This window comes from Heloderma suspectum, chromosome 4 (genome assembly GCF_057233095.1).
Source record: "Heloderma suspectum isolate Gila_16-S chromosome 4, 16-S_ref, whole genome shotgun sequence".
In the NCBI taxonomy this organism is placed as follows: domain Eukaryota; kingdom Metazoa; phylum Chordata; class Lepidosauria; order Squamata; family Helodermatidae; genus Heloderma; species Heloderma suspectum.
In genome coordinates, this window is record NC_139461.1 from 71,512,150 (window position 1) to 71,530,922 (window position 18,773).

The window sequence follows — 18,773 nt, forward strand, 5'->3', positions numbered from 1 at the left end:
CAAAAAGGTTGTATTACTGGACAACCCCTCCGAACTATGCCAGAAGTTTTCAGTGACTGCTGATATAATTGCCATCTATACATACAAATGTAACATCCCTGAGTGAGTCACCATCTCTTGACCACTATCTCTACTGCCCATTTGCTTGACATCTCCTTCTGGCTGGCCCCAGTTTGCACTACAGTCCACTGGGAGAGCACAAGCCAAGTAGAGCATGATTCTCCTTTTATTTAATCTCGCCACTGCTTGCATACTTTGAGAGGGCAGTTGAGCAGGAAACAGCAGCAAAGAGAAGCAGCAGGCCAGGAGGCTCGGGGGGGAGGGGGGGTCAGCACTGGGCTTCTGGCTGAGGTGTGTCTGATTATGCCAGCCTCTGACATTGGCCCTGGGTAACATGCAAACATTTCTGTGTAATAATAGTGTCTTGCATGCGAGTGCACCTTAAACCAGTCACAGATTATGTGGCAGTGATAGCTCAAACTCCTTGTGACACTCTATAACAACGGAGCCATGGGGGTGGGGGAGATCAGGCTACTCACTGTAAGTGTGAGGAAGCAATGAACACTCTGAAAAATCTCATGATGGATTAAAAGTAGGATCAAATGGCTTAATTTGCTTATTTATAAAAGCATAGCCTTTCAACTGTGAAAATACATCACAGTAAAAACAAACAAATCCAACAACATGAGGATCCTAAAAAGAAATTCAAAGGTCCGAAGAGCTTCACAAAGGAAGGCAAATTAAATAGACTCCATCGTTAAAGCTAAGCAGGTTTCAGCCTGGCTACTAACTTGATAGGAGATGACGTAGGATTAATGTGGCTCCTGACCTTGGAGCAAGGACGTCATACACATGTAGTATAGAGAAATCCCATTGTGAAGGATCAATGAGATGTGTCAACATTTTTGGAAATGCTCTAGGTAGCTGATGGAATCTCTGGAGGTGAAACAGCCCACTTTTACTTTTGTCTTCAATTGTAAGTCTTCTATCTTCCATTATAACTTTCTAATGGCTTATTGACAGAGTACAAACAATAACTAAAAATATCTAAAGTATGGGCAATATTGCTAATAATTCCCTCTAATAACAAATTCAGATGCCTGAGTGCCAACAGGATTGGAACCAAAATGGGGCCACTGAAAAACAAGAGGGAAATGTCAGCATTCTTGGGTGAACCCTGGGATATGCAGAAGTACAAAACATTTTTTTAAAGCACAAAGGAACCAAACTGGACAAAAAAACAGCCCAATGAGGACTATTCAGAAGCCACAGAATGTTGAATCTTAATTGGAATAGAAAACTGTGTGTGTGTGTGTGTGTGAGAGAGAGAGAGAGAGAGAGAGAGAGGGAGAGAGAGAATTGGCCTTTACAGCTTATAGTAAGTAACCTGGGAGAAGGCATAGCTATCTGGCTGGAAATCTGAACAGGAGCACTCCTTTTATTGAGAGAAAATATACTGCCATATTAGAAAACAAGTAATATTTAAGGGCATTTCAGATTGTTATGAGAAGCCATGCATAGTTACGCCTTACTTCCAAATTGTTAACAGTATGTAATACACAGCTACATATGTTTTTTTTATCCTTTATATAATACGCCCTGTCCCCTTTCTGTGTATTTCCAAATGTAAGTGTCAAAATCAATTTCCCCTTCATTTGAGTAAGGAATGCCCGAAGTCCTGTTCAGTGAGATGTGTCTAGAAATATTGTTGTTCAGTCGTTAAGTCATGTCCGACTCTTGGTGAGCCCATGGACCATAGCACGCCAGGCCTTCCTGTCCTCCGCTCTCTCCCGGAGTGTGCTCAAATTCATATTCATTGCATCGGTGATGCTATCTAGCCATCTCATCCTCTGCCGTCCCCTTCTCCTTTTGCCTTCGATCTTTCCCAGCATCAGGGTCTTTTCCAGTGACTTTTCTCTTCACATTAGGTGGCCAAAATATTTGAGCTTCAGCTTCAGTATCTGTCCTTCCAATGAGCAGTCAGGGTTGATTTCCTTTAGGATTGACTGATTTGCCCTCTTTGCAGTCCAGGGGACTCGTAACAGTCTTCTCCAGCACCACACTTCTAAAGCATCAATTCTTCAGTGCTCAGCCTTCCTTATAGTCCAGCTCTCACAGCCATACATTGCTACTGGGAAAACCATAGCTTTGATTATATGAACCTTTGTCGGCAAGGTGATGTCTCTGCGTCTTACTATGCTGTCTAGGTGTGCCATAGCTTTCCTCCCAAGGAGCAAGCCTCTTTTAATTTCATGGCTACAGTCACATTCTGCGGTGATCTTGGACCCCAAGAAAATAAAATCTGTCACTGCTTCCATTTCTTCCCCTTCTATATGCCAGGAAGTGATGGGGCCAGATGCCATGATCTTCGTTTTTTTAATGTTGAGTTTCAAACCAGCTTTTGCACTCTCCACTTTCACCCTCAACAAGAGGCTCTTGAGATCCTCTTCGCTTTCTGCCATTAGGGTGGTATCGTCTGCGTATCTGAGGTTGTTGATAATTCTCCCGACAATCTTAATTCTGACCTGTGATTCATCCAACCTGGCGTTCCTCATGATGTACTCTGTATATAAGTTAAATAAGCAGGGCGACAATATACAGCCTTGTCGTACTCCAATTAACTCTAATTATATAATTATATTATACTAATATAATTTTGTTCCTCTAATTCTTTTCTTTCTACCCTGAAAGCAGATCTGATAACAATAGCACCAAATTTAACACATATTTCCCTTTTACCTGCATGCAGTGCCAACTGTAAGTGTTGTGTTTACGTTCAGTATAACAAGAAAAGCACATATGATAGCAGCAAAAGGTTCTGTATCTCCATCACCTCATGGCTCATTTCATTTCATTTGACTAGGTCAGAAGAATGACATCTACTAAGCCAAACCATAGGGACAGAAAGCAAGAAGCTCTGGAAGAGAAGTATCATGGAGACAAAAGCCTTTTCCTCCAGACAATGCATGTTGACTTTTGCTTTCACTTGTGTTGCTTATTTGGCTGGGCACTGCTACAAAGCAGGCTGCAGTATTTCACATGACTCCTATGTAGTCAAAAGGATCTCTTGACCTGCCTAGTGGTGTCATGATTAAAACCAAATTCACTTTAAAATAAGCTATCAGCGACAGAATTGGCTCACTGGAACCAGCTTCATATTTCATAGCTGGGTAGAATATCTGCCTTAAAAATAGTGGTACTTCCAAAAATTTTGTTTTTGTTCTTAAACATACCGTTAAAGGTCCCACAAAAGATACTTGGAGACTGGCAAACAACGTTCTTAGATTTTGTTTGGAATGGGAAAAAACCAAGAGTAGCAAAAAAACCTTTAATAAAACCAACAAAGAATGGTGGATTATCCTTCCCATCCCTAAAATATTATTATGTTGAGGCTATGCTTATGCATTTGAAGACATGGTTTAATCCAGATAGAGCAACTGAATTAGTGCAGTATAATGTCTCAACGAAGTTGAAAAATACTTTATGGTTCTGTAATAAATTTGACAGAAATATATTAAGAATGAACCTGTGTACCAAAACCCATGTTTAACAACTGGTTGAAACTTAAAAGAGTATTAAGTCCGTGTTTATCTCCATTAACAGCTATTACGAATAATGATGAGACGATAGATGAAACACAACTAAGCAATCTATCTTTATGGTATAATCATGGGCTAATAGAAATAACCACACTTATAGATAAGGGAACATTTAAATCATATGAATAAATACAGAATGAAAGGCAAAACTCTCAACCTTTATTTTTTCAGTATTTATAGCTTAGAAGTATAGCCTTAAGGTTACTAAGGAAATCCGGACCTCTTCAGGAAAAAAAAAAAAACACTTTTGACAATTTGATGATGCATAATCAGGAAAACATATTAAGTAAGCTTTATAAAGTTCTATTAGATTTAGATCTTATAATTAATAATTATCAGAAAAGCTTGGAAAGAGAACTAATTTGTCTGATTCCAGTAGGTACCTGGACTTGGATCTGGAATAATATATCAGAGCAGACTATTAGCACAAACCTGAAATAATTTTTTTAAAAATTTATATTCCGCTGGTATTTAATGCCTGTAAGGCTTAATTGCATTTATCAATTATCAACTGGAGAGCCAGTGTAGTGTAGTGGTGAGAGTGATGGACTGGGAGCCAGGAGATCCGGGTTCTAGTCCCCACTTGGCCATGGACGCTCACTGGGTGACTTTGGACCAGTCACAGACTCTCAGCCCAACCTACCTCACAGAGTTGTTGTTGTGAGGATACAACAGAGAGGAGGAGGATAATGTAAGCCGCCTTGGGTTCCTTGCAAGAGGAATAAAGGCGGGATATAAATGCAAAAATAAATAAATAAATAAATATCATAAGGGTGATAACAGGTGCTGGAGATGTAAAATGCCTAACGCAGATATGGCCCATGTTTTTTGGTTTTGCCCAATCATTAAGGACTATTGGCTAAAGATAATAGATGAAATTGAGATTATATCAGGATATAGACTACCTTTGGATCCAATAATTATTCTTTTTGGTTATGTCAAGGAAGTTGTTCTATCTGATGACATAGAGATGATAGTGCATTGATTAACAGCCGCCAGAATGCTGATATCGGCAAACTGGAAAAACCCGAAAGCCCCTACCGTTGATGACTGGATTATTAAAGTATGAGAAATAATATATATGGTTAAGTTAACTAATATAGTAAGGGTTAGAGAGGGAAGACAGCAAAATAATAGATTTATAGAAAAGTGGTCATTATTTGTAAAGTATTGGTATAATAAGAATCAAGAGAATGTACAGCCTTTTGTGTTATTGGGAACTTTGTGATATTTGCTGGTTTTGTTGATTAATTTGATTATATTCTATATTGTTTGAACTGTTGATAATAAAAAATGGTTCCCTTAAAAACAACAACCCCAAATTCACTTTAAAATAAGCTATCAGGGACAGAATTAGGTTGGGTAAGCTTGCTATCCTTGAACAGTTGGATGGTTCTGGGCCTAGATTGTGGCACATTAGAATATTCTAATGATATTACTTCAGCTATGGCACCACCAATGTCTCTTTGCATACATCTCCATCATCATCATCATCATCATCATCATCATCAAGAAGATGACTGAAACTGAAATTCCAGTCCAAATTAGGTTGGCCATTTACGTCAAAAGGGGAGAAAATGCACCATCAAAAACCTGCAATAAGGGATTGAATACCTCCAGTCAATACTGGGCTATTGTAAGTCACCCTTTCCAGAAAAAGGTCCTTACAGCCTGAAACTTGGAAACAAAGGGGTCTCCAATCTTTTTTGGTTGGTAGCACATTGGAATTTTGAAAGTGTATCATAGGTACTCTCCTAGAATGGCTGCCATGGGGCACCTTGCCCATTCGTAACATGGCTACCAGAAGCCAAACTGGTGAGACTAATAAAAAAGCAACTTGCCCATGAACCTAAGTACAAAGCAAAAGTGGAATCTCAACTCCAAAACACAAAACCACTCTTTTGGACCCATGGGATGGAACAGAAGTTTCCCAGCACAACCTTCTGAGACTGCTCCTCCAGGAAGATCCAGAACCACCATAACATCATACCTCCTAAGCCCAAACTAGATAAATGACCCAGAGGGTTACCAAAAATGATATTAAAAACCATTGAGAGGTCCAGGAGAACCACCAGGGTTGCACCTCTCAGTCAGCCAACATTCCATGCTATTGTGAGCTGGCTTAGATGGAGGCTGTGGGGCAGAGAGATGGGGAGGGCTCTCCCCCCACCTCTCTAACTTGGAATCCTTTCAGTTTGCTGAATTCTTGATATCCTGACAGGCGCTGACGGAGAGGGCAACCCAGGCCCATTCTAACTAGGTCATGTACCCTGCTTTTCCTTGGAGGTGTGCCTAGGAGATTATTGTTAAGTATTAAGCACTTAAGATAATAGTAAGTGCTAGACAATGTGGACAATAGGTCCCTTACCATAACTGGCTTATGATCAAATAGACACAAAAGAAAGAAAAGCTCAGGAGGGAGCGAGAAAATAAACACATTTATGTACAAAGTCTTACATAATGTTACCTAATGAAGCTACATAGAAGCACACAACAAATGGATGTGAAGGATGAACAGGCTCACACCTGCTACCCCCCACCTCCACTCTCTCCTTCATGCATTGAGTCTACACATTTGTTGTATGAACATGGCTAGAGCCCTGGTAAAATGGCAAGAGCAGGAGTCTTTTCTGAAAGCTCAATGAAACCATCATCAAGTTTCTACTTCTCTGTCTTCTCTAGTTTAGGCTAGCCTAAACAGAGAGAGAGAGAGAGAGAGAGAGAGAACAATAAACAGAACTTTCAGAAGACAAAATTAATACAAGGCTACTGATGCATCATTTAATACTAATAAAAGTGAATGCTGTATATGGAATTTTGCTGGAACACAGATAAAAAACAGAGAAATTGAGATGTGAATTAATGCAAAAGATGCTTTATCTCTTTCTCCTTCTCACCTACCTATGTGGTTGCTACATTAAGTTATACTTTAATGATTTCATCCTATAATCTTCTATCATATTAACTGAATAATTTTGCTTTATGCTTATCACATGATACTGGTTTATATTCCTGGCATATTCTACAACTGAGTATTAATATAAACTCCATTATAAAGCTGGCCTTGATACACAACTATGCTGGTTTTGCCCCAGGGCAAATTCAGCCTTTTCAGTACCTATTTGTTTAAAAAAATACATATTACTATAGATCAGGCATTTAATTTGTTTTTGGTGAGTGGTTTTGTGTTCTGGAGTTCAGACTCCACTTTTGCCTTGTACTTAGGTTCATGGGCAAGTTGTTTTTTTTATTAGTCTCACCAGTTTGATTTCTGGTAGCCATGTTATGAATGGGCAACGTGTGTGGGGTGAATTGCACCAGAGGGAAGTGACTCATATGTCTCTATGGGTGTCCGCAAGAGGGACCAAAACATTTACACTAAAAATAAATCCTGAAAGAATTATAGGAATAAAAGGAAAGGTAGATAACATAGAGACAAAGCTATTGACCAGGTTCGCACATCATGGTGGCAATTCCTGGGTTGTTTAACCCAGGAATTGCTGGGGACGGGCAAAGAACATGAGTTGTTTCCATTTTCCATTTTCATGTTTAGTGTTTCATGATGTGTGAACCTAGAAACTATGGGTTGTTTGGGGGTTAAACAACCCAGAGTTTCTAGGCTTGCATGTCACATCATGGGGTGTTCCTGGGTTGTTAATTAAAAGTGGAAATGGCTTGCACACTCCACTCATCCCTGAAATTCCAGGTTTAAACAACCCAGGAATTGCTACTGTGATGTGCAAACCTGATAACTGATAATTGTTAAACGAGACATACAAGTAAAAATTTTGTTTAAAAAAGAGAACATTTAAGATAAATCTAATTCAAATACAAATCAGAAGGTTGTCAACTAAATAAAGACTAGCCCTTTCCACTTCATCTGTCCAGACCAAAGAGAAAGTACAATTCTTATTATGCTAATGCTACATGGGTCTTTCTGTGCAGAGGTGAGAGCACTGTCCTTGGCTAAGTCTACTGGTGTCTCATTCTGCACTAGCAAAGGCTTAAAAAAAGCCAGATTACTAATACATTTTCCAAAATAGGTAATTGTACTTCTTATAGCCATCTATTTTAGACACTCTTATATTTTGTAATTAACTGTGACCAATTTAGCTTAACCCATATTATCCTTAAAGGTAAACCACATGCCTTAAAATAAGAGAATTGCTGATCACTGCCATCATTTGTGTGGTAGCTGATATATGTCTCAAACATATGATGGATTTCAGCTTCCTATCTTCTGGCTCAGCCCACATTTTGAAAGTTGTTCCATGAACTGATAGGCAATGGTTTGGACACATGTCTTTGATCTGTCAGAGCATTCATATGATTGGATAGGATTTGGCTTGGGGATCACAACACATACCTCTCTTTGTAAGGCCAGCTCCAAAGGTGGGCATTTGCCAGGGCCTCAACAGTGCTACCATTCTCACTTTCCATGGAGCACATGAGAAACCTTGAGGCAGTGTGGTTTGCACTTTTTGGTTTGCACGTGTATGTCGAGCAAAGGGCTGGATGCACCTGAACTCGTCTGATCTTGGAAGCTAAGCAGGGTCAGCCCTGGTTAGTACTTCGATGGGAGACTGGGAATCAGGCTTCCTGCATTGAGCAGGGGGTTGGACTTGATGGTCTTGTATACCCCTTCCAACCCTATGATTCTATCCCACTTCTTCCAGGTTAAGAAAGTTTATTGAGGGTAAATAAGGGTGCCTGAGGGTCCCCTCAAAATCCAGAAACCAGCCCCTGAGGGACCCCTCAAAATGCAGAAACCAGTGGATTTCACACAACCCCTCTGAGGCCTTCTCAAAAGGGTTGTGTGAAATCCACTATGTCTTAGGGCCAAACTACACATAACATGGGAGATCTGTGAACTACACATTAATAACTTGATCCTGCCATATTTGTCAGATCCTGACTTCCCAGAGATGAGGCACAAGTCACTGTAAACCTTTTTATTGCAGCAATTCTAGTAATTAGCTATCAGCTTTTACAGTCCCAATAAAGATCCACCGTTCACAACCTAAGTCCTTGAGCAGAAGCAGTCCTTGAGCATCACAAACAAACAGCCAAACAGCCTTGGGTACCGCTCACAAGATAAAACCACACAGATTCAGAGATCCAATGAAGGGGAAGCTTCTCAAGCGATCAAAGCATTGCTTCCAAAAAAGTCTACTTCAAGTTGCTCTGGTTTAAATACAGGGGAGTGGCCACTAAAGATCAGTATCAAGACATTCAATCCTGGCAAGAAAACCTGACTCTTAGATGGTTGGTATGCCCCACAGGGCACCTCTGCTTCGCCCTCTTTAGTTGATGCCAGACTAAGGCAGACACCCCTGAAACTCCTCCTGCTTGGACCTCCTTCTTCTAACCTGTTCCCATGGAAGATGTCTCTGGCTGAGAAGCAAGCCAGCCTCCATCAAGGTCATGCCTCTCGGCTGTGGGAGATAGGCTATATCAGTGTCCTGTGTCTCACCCCCTCCCAGCTTGTAAACCAGTGGGAGGCCTGGCAGAGCTGAGTTCTCAGGCATCTGGCTTCCCACGGCTACACCTGACTCTACAGTGTCCCCTTCTGACTCAAATTGGTGTCAGAAGCTATAGCTCTCCCTTAAGTGTGGCAAAGTGTCACAGTGTTTTTGCTTAGCAGACAGGGGGATTTGGTTTGGAGATGCAGAGTGTGGGTGAGGAACTGGGATTAACCCGTTCCCCTCAAACTGATTCCCACTGCAAATCTCCCCCACTCCCAGCCTAGTTGCGGGGGAGGGGAAAACATACAGAAATTCTGTCAGTGTCCAAAGTGGCCTACACAGGCTGTTGGTTAAGTTCCAGAGTAGGCAGGTGACTATTTAAAGGGCGATAGATAGATAGATAGATAGATAGATAGATAGATAGATAGATAGATAACATGGTCCAATGTGGGCTGGTGGCCAGGTTCCAGAGCAGGCAAGCAAGGGGACAGGGTGAGGAAGCTGAGATGAGGCAAGGTGAGTCTGTTTAGGACCTTCACTCACAAATTAGTTGCTCAAGAGTGGGAAGCTGAGCTTAGAAGAGTTCTTATATAAGGCCAGCAGGGCCTCTATTGGCATCCTGATTCTTCTCGGCTATAGTCTCCCTTCCTGCCACTGTCAAGGCCGGCACTGTGGAGTAGCAAGGTTCAGGCCAGCCAGTCCCTCCAGCTGTAAGTGGTTCCAGTGGTGAAGAGTAAGGCCTTGCTGTCAGGTTCCCGTGTTCAAGTCCACGGGAACCCTATTTCACCTCTTATGTTTTCCAGTCCACAACTAATAAAAAAGTTTAGGAGTCAACAAATCTAAATGTGCCTTGTACCATTCTGTAGGAAAACCATCTGGCCCCAGAGCTTTCCCATTCCTCATATTCTCAATGACGTACTTAACCTCTTTCCTCTGTAGAGTCTTTGCCAGCAGCTCCTTTTGCTATGAATCCAATCATGGAAGGCCCAACTCTGAAAAGAAATGTTCAAATTCTAGATTCATAGGCTCCCTATCCTTTTTATATAATTCGGAATTACATTTTTGAAACTCTAAATTTATTTGGGGGGGTTGTATATACATTATTATGATTATCTTTGATCAATGGAATATAATTCCAGGGCTGTGTTTCCACCAGTGATTTACTCCAACCTGGCTGCACGGTGATGTCTCTGTGTTTCTATGACGTCTGTGGCCATTCAGCCCCAGCACTGCATTTTATCGCTGAAAAACCACTTCTTCTGAGACTGCTTATAGTCCGACTTTTCCAGCTTACCGTGGCTCCATTACTGACCTGTTTCCACAATCACACTGGGTCTGGTATCACAGTCCTGCCCATGGGGTGTGTAGCCCAGCCTTTGTGGATGTGTCGCTCTGACCTCAGTGACCCAACCCTTTCCCTCCCTGTTTTCCGGAAGTTTCATCACCATTTTGGAGCAGGATGCCGAGGGATCAACTTTTAAAACATCATTGAAAATAACCACTAGAACACAGCCCATGACCCCAGTTGGGGTGTGTGTGTGTCTCCCATTGTGCTGAATGAGACTTGCCCTCTCAATGACCACAGAAATGACAGAGAAGCCCCTCAGTTTACACGGCGCATATCAAAGGCCTCAGTTCTTGTAATGCGATTAAGCCAACATTGTTATCTTTTTGGCGCCAGGTTAACACCTTTCTTTTCTCCCAGGCATTTGGCAGCATATGATAAGTTTTAATTGACCCTGGAATGGTGTATGATTATGGTTGTCTGCTTTGAGATTTCTTGTTGAAGTTTTAGATATTTGTTCTTGTATATTGTTCTGTTCGTGTGTTTTTTATGGAATTGCCTTTTCAAATCTGTATATTTTATTTTTAAATGTTTTAATCTTTGTAAACCGCCCAGAGAGCTTTGGGTATTGGGCAGCATAGAAATGTAATTAATTAATTAATTAATGCAGCTCGGGGTGGGTATGGGATTTGTATCAAGGAATGCCACAGGAAGAAAGAGTAAACCCCTCTCCACTATGGGCCCAGTCCAAATTCATGTCTTCCCTAACAGCTATTTTTAGAAGAAAAATAAACTGGGAGATCCAATCATGTATCTCACACATAACTTGTAATTTGGCCCTTCGTCTAGGGAGTTTTAGGTTTGCACCTGTGCTCTGAAGTGGCCTTTGGCAACTCTTGTTCCACAAATATGGCAATAAACGTGACCTACATAAAGTCACTGTGTGGATTTATAAGATAAGGCTGGCAAAGAACTTTGCATATTAAAGTGCCATATTAATTATTAATATTTTTTTAAAGCAGCTAAAATGATGGAAAGCTAAATGAACCCCACTGGAGACTTTTTGTTCCTACATCTTCAAAACAGGGATTCAGTATATTACATTTAATCTAATTAAGATTTGACAGATTATTTATTATTCAGCATTATTTTCACAATAGCACAAAGGGCAGAATGATATACAGTATTGTTAAGCAGAAAATTTATTTCTACAGAGACACCATGCAGACGTATTGCATATAAAGCTCATATCTGATGGTGCTTGTACACAGACAAAACCAGAATGCACTGCTAGATACTGATCCTATTCTTCTTTAATGTACTCACCTACTGAGGTAATACTGAACTATCATTACTGTAAGCAGTACAAAGTGCAGTCGAGGAGGAGCGTTCATAATAAACTAATACTTATTATTGCATAAATATTTTAGGTTATTCCCCCCTTCCTGCCTCATATGACATGGAGGTCCTTTTGCTGCAGAAGGATGTCTGTTCCATAAGTACTCTCCTATGCTCCTTCTGAATTGCAGGGATATGTTGAAATATTAGTGTTGTAGATTTGCCTTTCAAGAGGTGGGGGAAGCACAAGGAGAATAATGGCAATAGAAGTCTATGGGAAAAGCTCACAATAAAAGTAGAACTGTTTTGGTTGCTTCTGAAAAACAAATTGTTGTTTGTGTAAAATGTATTAGATGTAGGCAACATTTTTCTAGGGGCGTATCACACAGCAAAACAATCCCACAGGAGCACATGCAATGGTATGTTCCCAGTAGGCATTAAAGCATGCTTAATAATTTGTGTTGGGACCCCCTCCCTCCCTCATTTATAATGTAAATCCATGAACAAGCAAGTCAATGGCAATCTCATAGGTCCCTCTTTAGTGACATATTACCTTTAAATATGTTACTTGAAGCTGCAAACACATATGCTCTGGGCATGTATTTGTAACCTGGACAACCGTATGTATGGAAATACTGTGGAATTGGTGAGTTAAATGGACATCCGAAACCATCCTTTCTTGTTCAGTGTTAAAGTTATTGGTTACTAAGGAATGCACCTGGCTTCACATGGGTTTGATATAATGAAATCTTCAAACAAATCTACACAGCTGTCAGAGATGGACACATTCTGCCTGCCCCATCTGAGGGAAGCCGTGCCTACTGGCACCTGTAGGCATGGCCCCTGCCATGGTGAACCCTCAAGGGGAGTTGCCCCATAGCATGAGGGAGCCGCAGGCATATGAATCTGTTATTTGGCCTACTAATCTCCCCTGGCTTTAAACTGTATGGACTGAAAAGCTATGCACTGGTTAGCGAAGTCTGCCCCTAGTGGCTCACGATGTTACTGAAGGCTTCAACCACATGGACACATTTAACTTAAAGTATTTTAAAAACAAAGTAAACCTGAGGTGCACACCCCTAGGGGTCCCCTTAGTATGCATGCCAAATTCCAGGTGTCTAGGCTTCACAGTCTTAGCAGTATGGCACTGATGGATAATCGGACAGACAGACAGAGTCACACACACACACTTTTATTGTTATAGATGATGGGCCACAAAAGATTAGGGGGAACAAGTACCCCTAAACATCCTGTTTTCCCAGGATGATCAACCAGGTATTCTAAAACAAACCTTCAGTTGACATAAGCTTATATAGTCCCAACATTGCTAAGCTATTGGAGATCATCTGAGAATCTGTCTGGAAACTCTCAGTTGTCTGAAGCCAAAAATTGCATTATTAATATTATAAGTCTCTCATTCTGAGTATATATAGACTTTTCACCTCTCATGCTGCCTTGATTTTCTTTCTCTCTTTTCTATCTCTCATGTTGCACCTTTTAACTGCTCTCTTCTTTCTTGCCACACCTAGTTGTGCTGTGACAAATCAGTCCACTCTCTGACCTCTTTCACTTGACAACTTGCTTTGTAGGTAAAGAACAAAGGAGCACAACATAGAACTCAACTGGACTCTAGACACCGTGTCCTGATCTGTTCTTTTTATTGCTGAATGTGCCCTGCAGGCTGCAAACTAAAACCGACCAAAGAGGTAGTGACCTCACAGTTTGCAGGTGCTGTGAACAAACTGTTCCAACATATAGTTGAAAGATACTGGCAAGCAACTGTCACAGCAGTGGGGAAAGCCACTGTAGGAAGTCTAGGAAGATGCTGCCATCTGACCAATCATCAGGCTGTACTTTTCATAGCCAGATACTTACTTATTTCCTTCGTTGCCTTTCCTTGCCCTAAGATGGCAAACGACATTAAGCACTAAACCAATATAAGCAATACAAATGCAACACAGGAATATAACACAACTATAGTAGCAATATAACACTTCTGGACAGGAGCAGATCACAGCCTATGAAGGTCTGTAGAGAGAGCATGCATCTAAGGTAATTAGGTAACCTGGCTCTAAATATAAAGCCAGCATCCTGCAAGATGAGATCTTGTTCTGGCTCTTGTAAAAAAGCTCAGAAATGCATTTGGCCGCTCTAAATGTTACCATATATGGGAAGAACGAATGGTAAATGGAGAAACCGAGTAACATCGTGCACATTTTGCATTCCCTCTACTGATGGAGACAGTTGTCAAAATATTCGGTGGCCTCCAAAAGCTCCAGATTCAGGCAGAAGTGATATCAAAGTCCTAGGGGCAAATTAATTCTGCAGTTGTAAGCAGCAGGTGAGCCAACTACACATGGGGCACCTCTTGCCTTTTTTCACTTCACCTTCTGTAGCATTAATGTGATGTTGTCAGAGAAGCAGCTACAGGGAAATGTTTCTTCTGCAGTGAAGAACATCACTGTAAGTATTTCTCCTTCTGTGTAAGTCAGAGGAAATTTGAAGAGGACTGTGGACAAGGATGCGAGATCACAACACCAACAAGTTTGGCTTAATTCTATGGTCTTGATTCTAGTTCCATGCAGCTTCCCTTGACAGGAAGAGATATTCATTCAGTCTGGATGTATTATTTTGAGCTTTTAAGCAAATAGGACTGAAGACCCTCAAATTGTCACTGAAATGCTTGAAATATGGCATTCTGGTTACAGGCAAACAATTATTATTTTTTGGAAGGGGTGTTATTTCTCACTCACCTACCCAACCACCAACATAAAATTGGAGTTTTCTACTGTAGAAGGTGCTTTGTTTATAGTAGAGCAGATGGAGGCTATTTCATGCCTTCAACAAATTTGGAGCACTGAAGCTTAGTGGGCAATGAGATTGACACCTCAAGTGTTTGTTAACCCACAGCCTTACTTACATCGGTCATGTCTACCTGCAACATACAAGGCCTATCTAGATGCATTGACCTGGTTCACATGTAATGAGAAGCCACCATGGGTGAATTTCCCAGTGGGGCTTCTCGTTGCAGTGGTGGCCACCATTTTGAATATTTGATCCATGGCAGGGGTGCACTGTAGCTTGTCATTACATATGAACCTGGCAAAGGTAAGATGTTGCGGTGGTTAACACCCAGAATCCATGGCCTGTTTTAGGGTTGCAGGTGACTTGTTAGCCACCCCAACAACCCACCCTCACCACGTTCATATGCAACAACAAGCTACAGCACCCACCACCCTGCCCTCGGCTCGAATATTCAAAATGGTGGCTGCCACTGCAATGAAAAGCCCCATGGGGAAATTCACTCATGGTGGCTTCTCGTTATGTGCAAACCCACCCTTTGTCTCACTTCCCAACCATGCATTCAGTGTGCTATTTGGTGAACATGTGAATAGGCCCTCTATATAAGAACCACAAAGGCAATGCATGCATGATTGACAATAATGGAAATCAATGTGGTGATGCACTTAGCCACTTCTGACATTTCCCCCTTTCCTTTTCGTTTCAAGGCCATTCATAGGCCCAATTTTGATGTGGAAAAGAATCTCTTTAATTTTCTTATCATAAAATGATCTCTGAAAGTGCCCCATGCTGTGAAACCATAAGTTTCCTCTTGCGGGTGTAAGGAGAGGGAAATAAAGAGAGGAGGGACAAGTATTTGGAATAAAATCTGGGTCACATTTACTGAAATTCTTTGCTCTGCAAAGGGGGAACTAAGTGGTCACCTTCTCAAAGCCAGCATAGCCTGGTGTAGTATTGGGTGAGACATTCACCCCCAATTTTGGGTTGAGAGGCCTTCCCCTGTCACCTTCCTTCATGCCACAAAACTACTACAAGAGAGGAGTTAGCCTCAAAGGTAATCCCTATCTCCCAACTGGGGCCACAAAACCCTTAGCTGGAAGCCCCAGGCCTCACCAGTCACCTGAAACGGTGCCTCCAAATGCTCACTGACCCTAAAACCCAACAAGGTGCCTGCACATACCTGCCACAGGAGGGCGGCAAGCCTCTGCTTAGCCGTTCTCCCCCCACCTGCACTGAAGCCATTCAAGCAAACCACTTCTCAGACTGGCCAAAAACAAATCATTGCCCTCATCAGATAAGTGAACCCCATCTTGCCTATATAGTTCCCTCCGCGCGTAAGAAATATCGGGATGCCTAACTATCCCATCCCCTTGACTGAGTAAGGCATTACCTATCTCCCTATTCATCTTCCTGCAGGCCTTATCCAAGACCCAAGGATCCAAACCGTCATGCCATACCAGTCTGGGCAATAAAAACGACAACAGAATGGAAACTCCTGGCCAACGATGCTGGATAACTTGAAAGTCGGCCAAAGCCTGCAAAATGAGGGCCTTGCCCTTCAGCAAGCCCAAATCATTCCCCCCGAGGTGTAACAGCACAACCTGTGGGGGAACACAAACCAGACCATATTGGAATATCGTAGGCAGGAGGTGCTCCCAATGCATGCCATGTCTGCCCAGCCACTGAGCGTTGGCATACTGACTGAGTGCGAGCTGGGATCCACAGCTTGACTGGGAGGCCCTCCGTCCGGCCCAGAAGACCATGCTGTGCCCACAAATAAGCACACACACTGGCCCCTGAGCATTCCAGCGATCTAGGAAACAAAAGTGAACATGTGAGAATAACAACGTAAGAACTAGAGCCCAGGTAGTGGTCTCACATAGGCTCTATAGGCCTTGGAGCGCCACCTACCCACCGACTGTACCTTGTTTATTGAAGCAGCAGTTGAAGCAACCCCAATACGGAAAGAACGCGAACAAAAATGGAATGAACTTAAAACCAAGACCCTTCAAGGCTAGCTTCGTGACAGTCCAGAATTGGTATTTGGTCAGGGGGGCAGAGTCGCTGTGACAGAAAAGGGGGCTGTGCCAGTCCCCTCAAACATTGAGGAATGCCCCTAGAGCCTCCACCGGGCATATCTCTTCCCGAGTAGCAGGGAAAAGAGACACCTGCACTCCTCTCCCACACTTACTGGTCTTAGACCTCCGCAAACAGACGCGCACAAGTGATCGTGAAAACTGAATATCTTTAAACTGTAACGCTTGCCTGGACAGATCACCCTTGGCAGCCACAACCAATTCCGAAATCCGAAATGAATAATGCCGTCAAAGCTGCGGCATGGAAAAGGGTAGCCTCGTACATAAAGATATCCACTGTCCCTTCAGTCCCAGCAATGTATCCAGCGTCAAAGGAAGCCGAGTGTCAGATACTGCAGGAGACGTCTGTGCCCAACCCTGAAGAGCTCGCCTGACCCTAAAGTAGGGATGTCAGAGAATCCCGACACGGATCTCGGTGAGGCCGAATGCCAGTGTATTCGGCCCCACAAAATCTGTGGCGGAACGGCCTGCCCCCCGCCCCCCCCCGTGGAAGCCCCCCGGGACGAGACTTACCTGGGGCGGATGTTCCGGGCGGCGGCGGCTCTGGCAGCGGCTTTGGCTGCGGCGGATGGTCTTCCGACCGGCTGCCGCCGCCGCCATTTGCCGTCTGGAGGTTTGATTATTTTTTTACAGGGACGTGATAGGCTATGTAAAGATTTACGTAGCCTATCACGGCTAGGTTAAAAAAAAATGCATACACAAATGGCGGCAGCTATGGCCGCCGCCATTTGCGTTCTTTATTTTTCGCCGTCTTAGTCTACATAAATATTTACATAGACTATTACGGTGAAAATAAAGGGGAACGCGAATAGCATAGCGGGGGCTATTTGCGTCCCTTTTTGATTCGCCGTTTTAGCCTATATAAATATTTACGTAGGCTAAAACGGCGAATCAAGAAGGGATGCAAATAGCACCCGCTACGCTATTTGCGTTCCCCTTTATTTTCGCCGTAATAGTCTACGTAAATATTTACGTAGACTAAGACGGCGAAAAATAAGGAACGCAAATGGCGGCACCCGTAGCTGCCACCATTTGCGTACGTGTTTTTTGTTTTGTTTTTTTACTCAGAGCCCTCCGCAGCTGGAAATCTGGCTGTGGACGGCTCTGGCCTGGGTTGGGCCTGGCCGGCTGCTCTGCGGAGCTGCTGCGGAGCAGAGGCGGCCGTCAAGGATTCCGGAGGGGAGGACCGCATCGCCTCCCCCCCCATGAACATAATCTGCGGAAAGGTAAGTGACTTTCGTACGTCCCTACCCTAAAGTCAACAGTGTTATAAGGCACCCCCCTCCACTTGGACCAAAAGGCAAGAGTGGAAAGTTTTCTGCCAGTGGTCTGTGCCAGGCGTGAACATAGAATTGCAACAGGTACTCTACTGGAATGGGCCAAACCTGCAGCAGCTGCAAGGAATCCCTGAAAACAAAGAACTTCCTACCTGCCTTGAAGTAAGAAGCCGTGAAGCGAGGGACTGCTACAGACTGCAGCATGGCCCGCTCGGCCTCATCCTGCCAATCTTCCAAAGCTAGGCTGGCATGGTCTCCGGCAGTTCCTGTGCCCAGGGAGCAAGGTCCCGAAACCTCTGTACCTGGTTACGCAACAAAGCACCAGCAATGGCATTATCGAAGCCAGGGATATGTCAGGCCCGAAACAAGATGTTAAACCAGAGGCATTACAAAGTAAATGCCCTAACCAAAACCATTACTCTAGGATTACGGGATGACAGGGAATTAACCACCTGAACCGTGTCCTGGTTGTCACACCAAAAGTGCACTGCAGAGTTGGACAGTTGATCGGCCCACATGTGTGCAGCTACATAAATTGGAAAGAATTCTTAAAAGGTGAGATCCCTACCTACACCAGCAGCTAAACGGTCCTCCAGCCATGGCCTGGCGCACCATCGATCCCCAAAAATGACTCCAAAACCAAAGGCAACCAACGCGTCAGAGTGTATCTGAAGTTCAGCTTCCAATAAATGCTCCCGCCTCCATAAAGAAATGCTGTTAAATTCATCAAGGAAGTGCAGCCATACCTGCAGGTCTGCCTTCATAGCAGCAGACACTCTGACACGGTGGTGAGGAAACCGTAGACCCTGCATAGCACCACACAGGCACCGCAGGAACGCCCTACCAGGTGCTACCACCCAGCAAGTGAAATTAAGATGTCCAACAACTTCCTGTTAGGGATGTACGAAAGT

The 18,773-nt window shown here is 43.1% G+C and overlaps 2 protein-coding genes across 13 annotated transcripts in view; both read right to left on the minus strand.

The window, feature by feature from the left end:
• The window catches only part of DTNA (dystrobrevin alpha), a 223,494-nt gene that overhangs the window by 127,747 nt on the left and 76,974 nt on the right, over positions 1 to 18,773 (minus strand). The window lies entirely within an intron of this gene.
• On the minus strand, positions 15,698 to 18,674 carry LOC146347000 (uncharacterized). The gene is made up of 3 exons (XM_084848212.1): positions 18,431 to 18,674; positions 18,015 to 18,164; positions 15,698 to 16,302 (listed from the first exon to the last, which is right to left on the minus strand). Exons 1-3 carry the CDS (start codon positions 18,672 to 18,674, stop codon positions 15,698 to 15,700), a joined length of 999 nt encoding a protein of 332 aa, XP_084704338.1.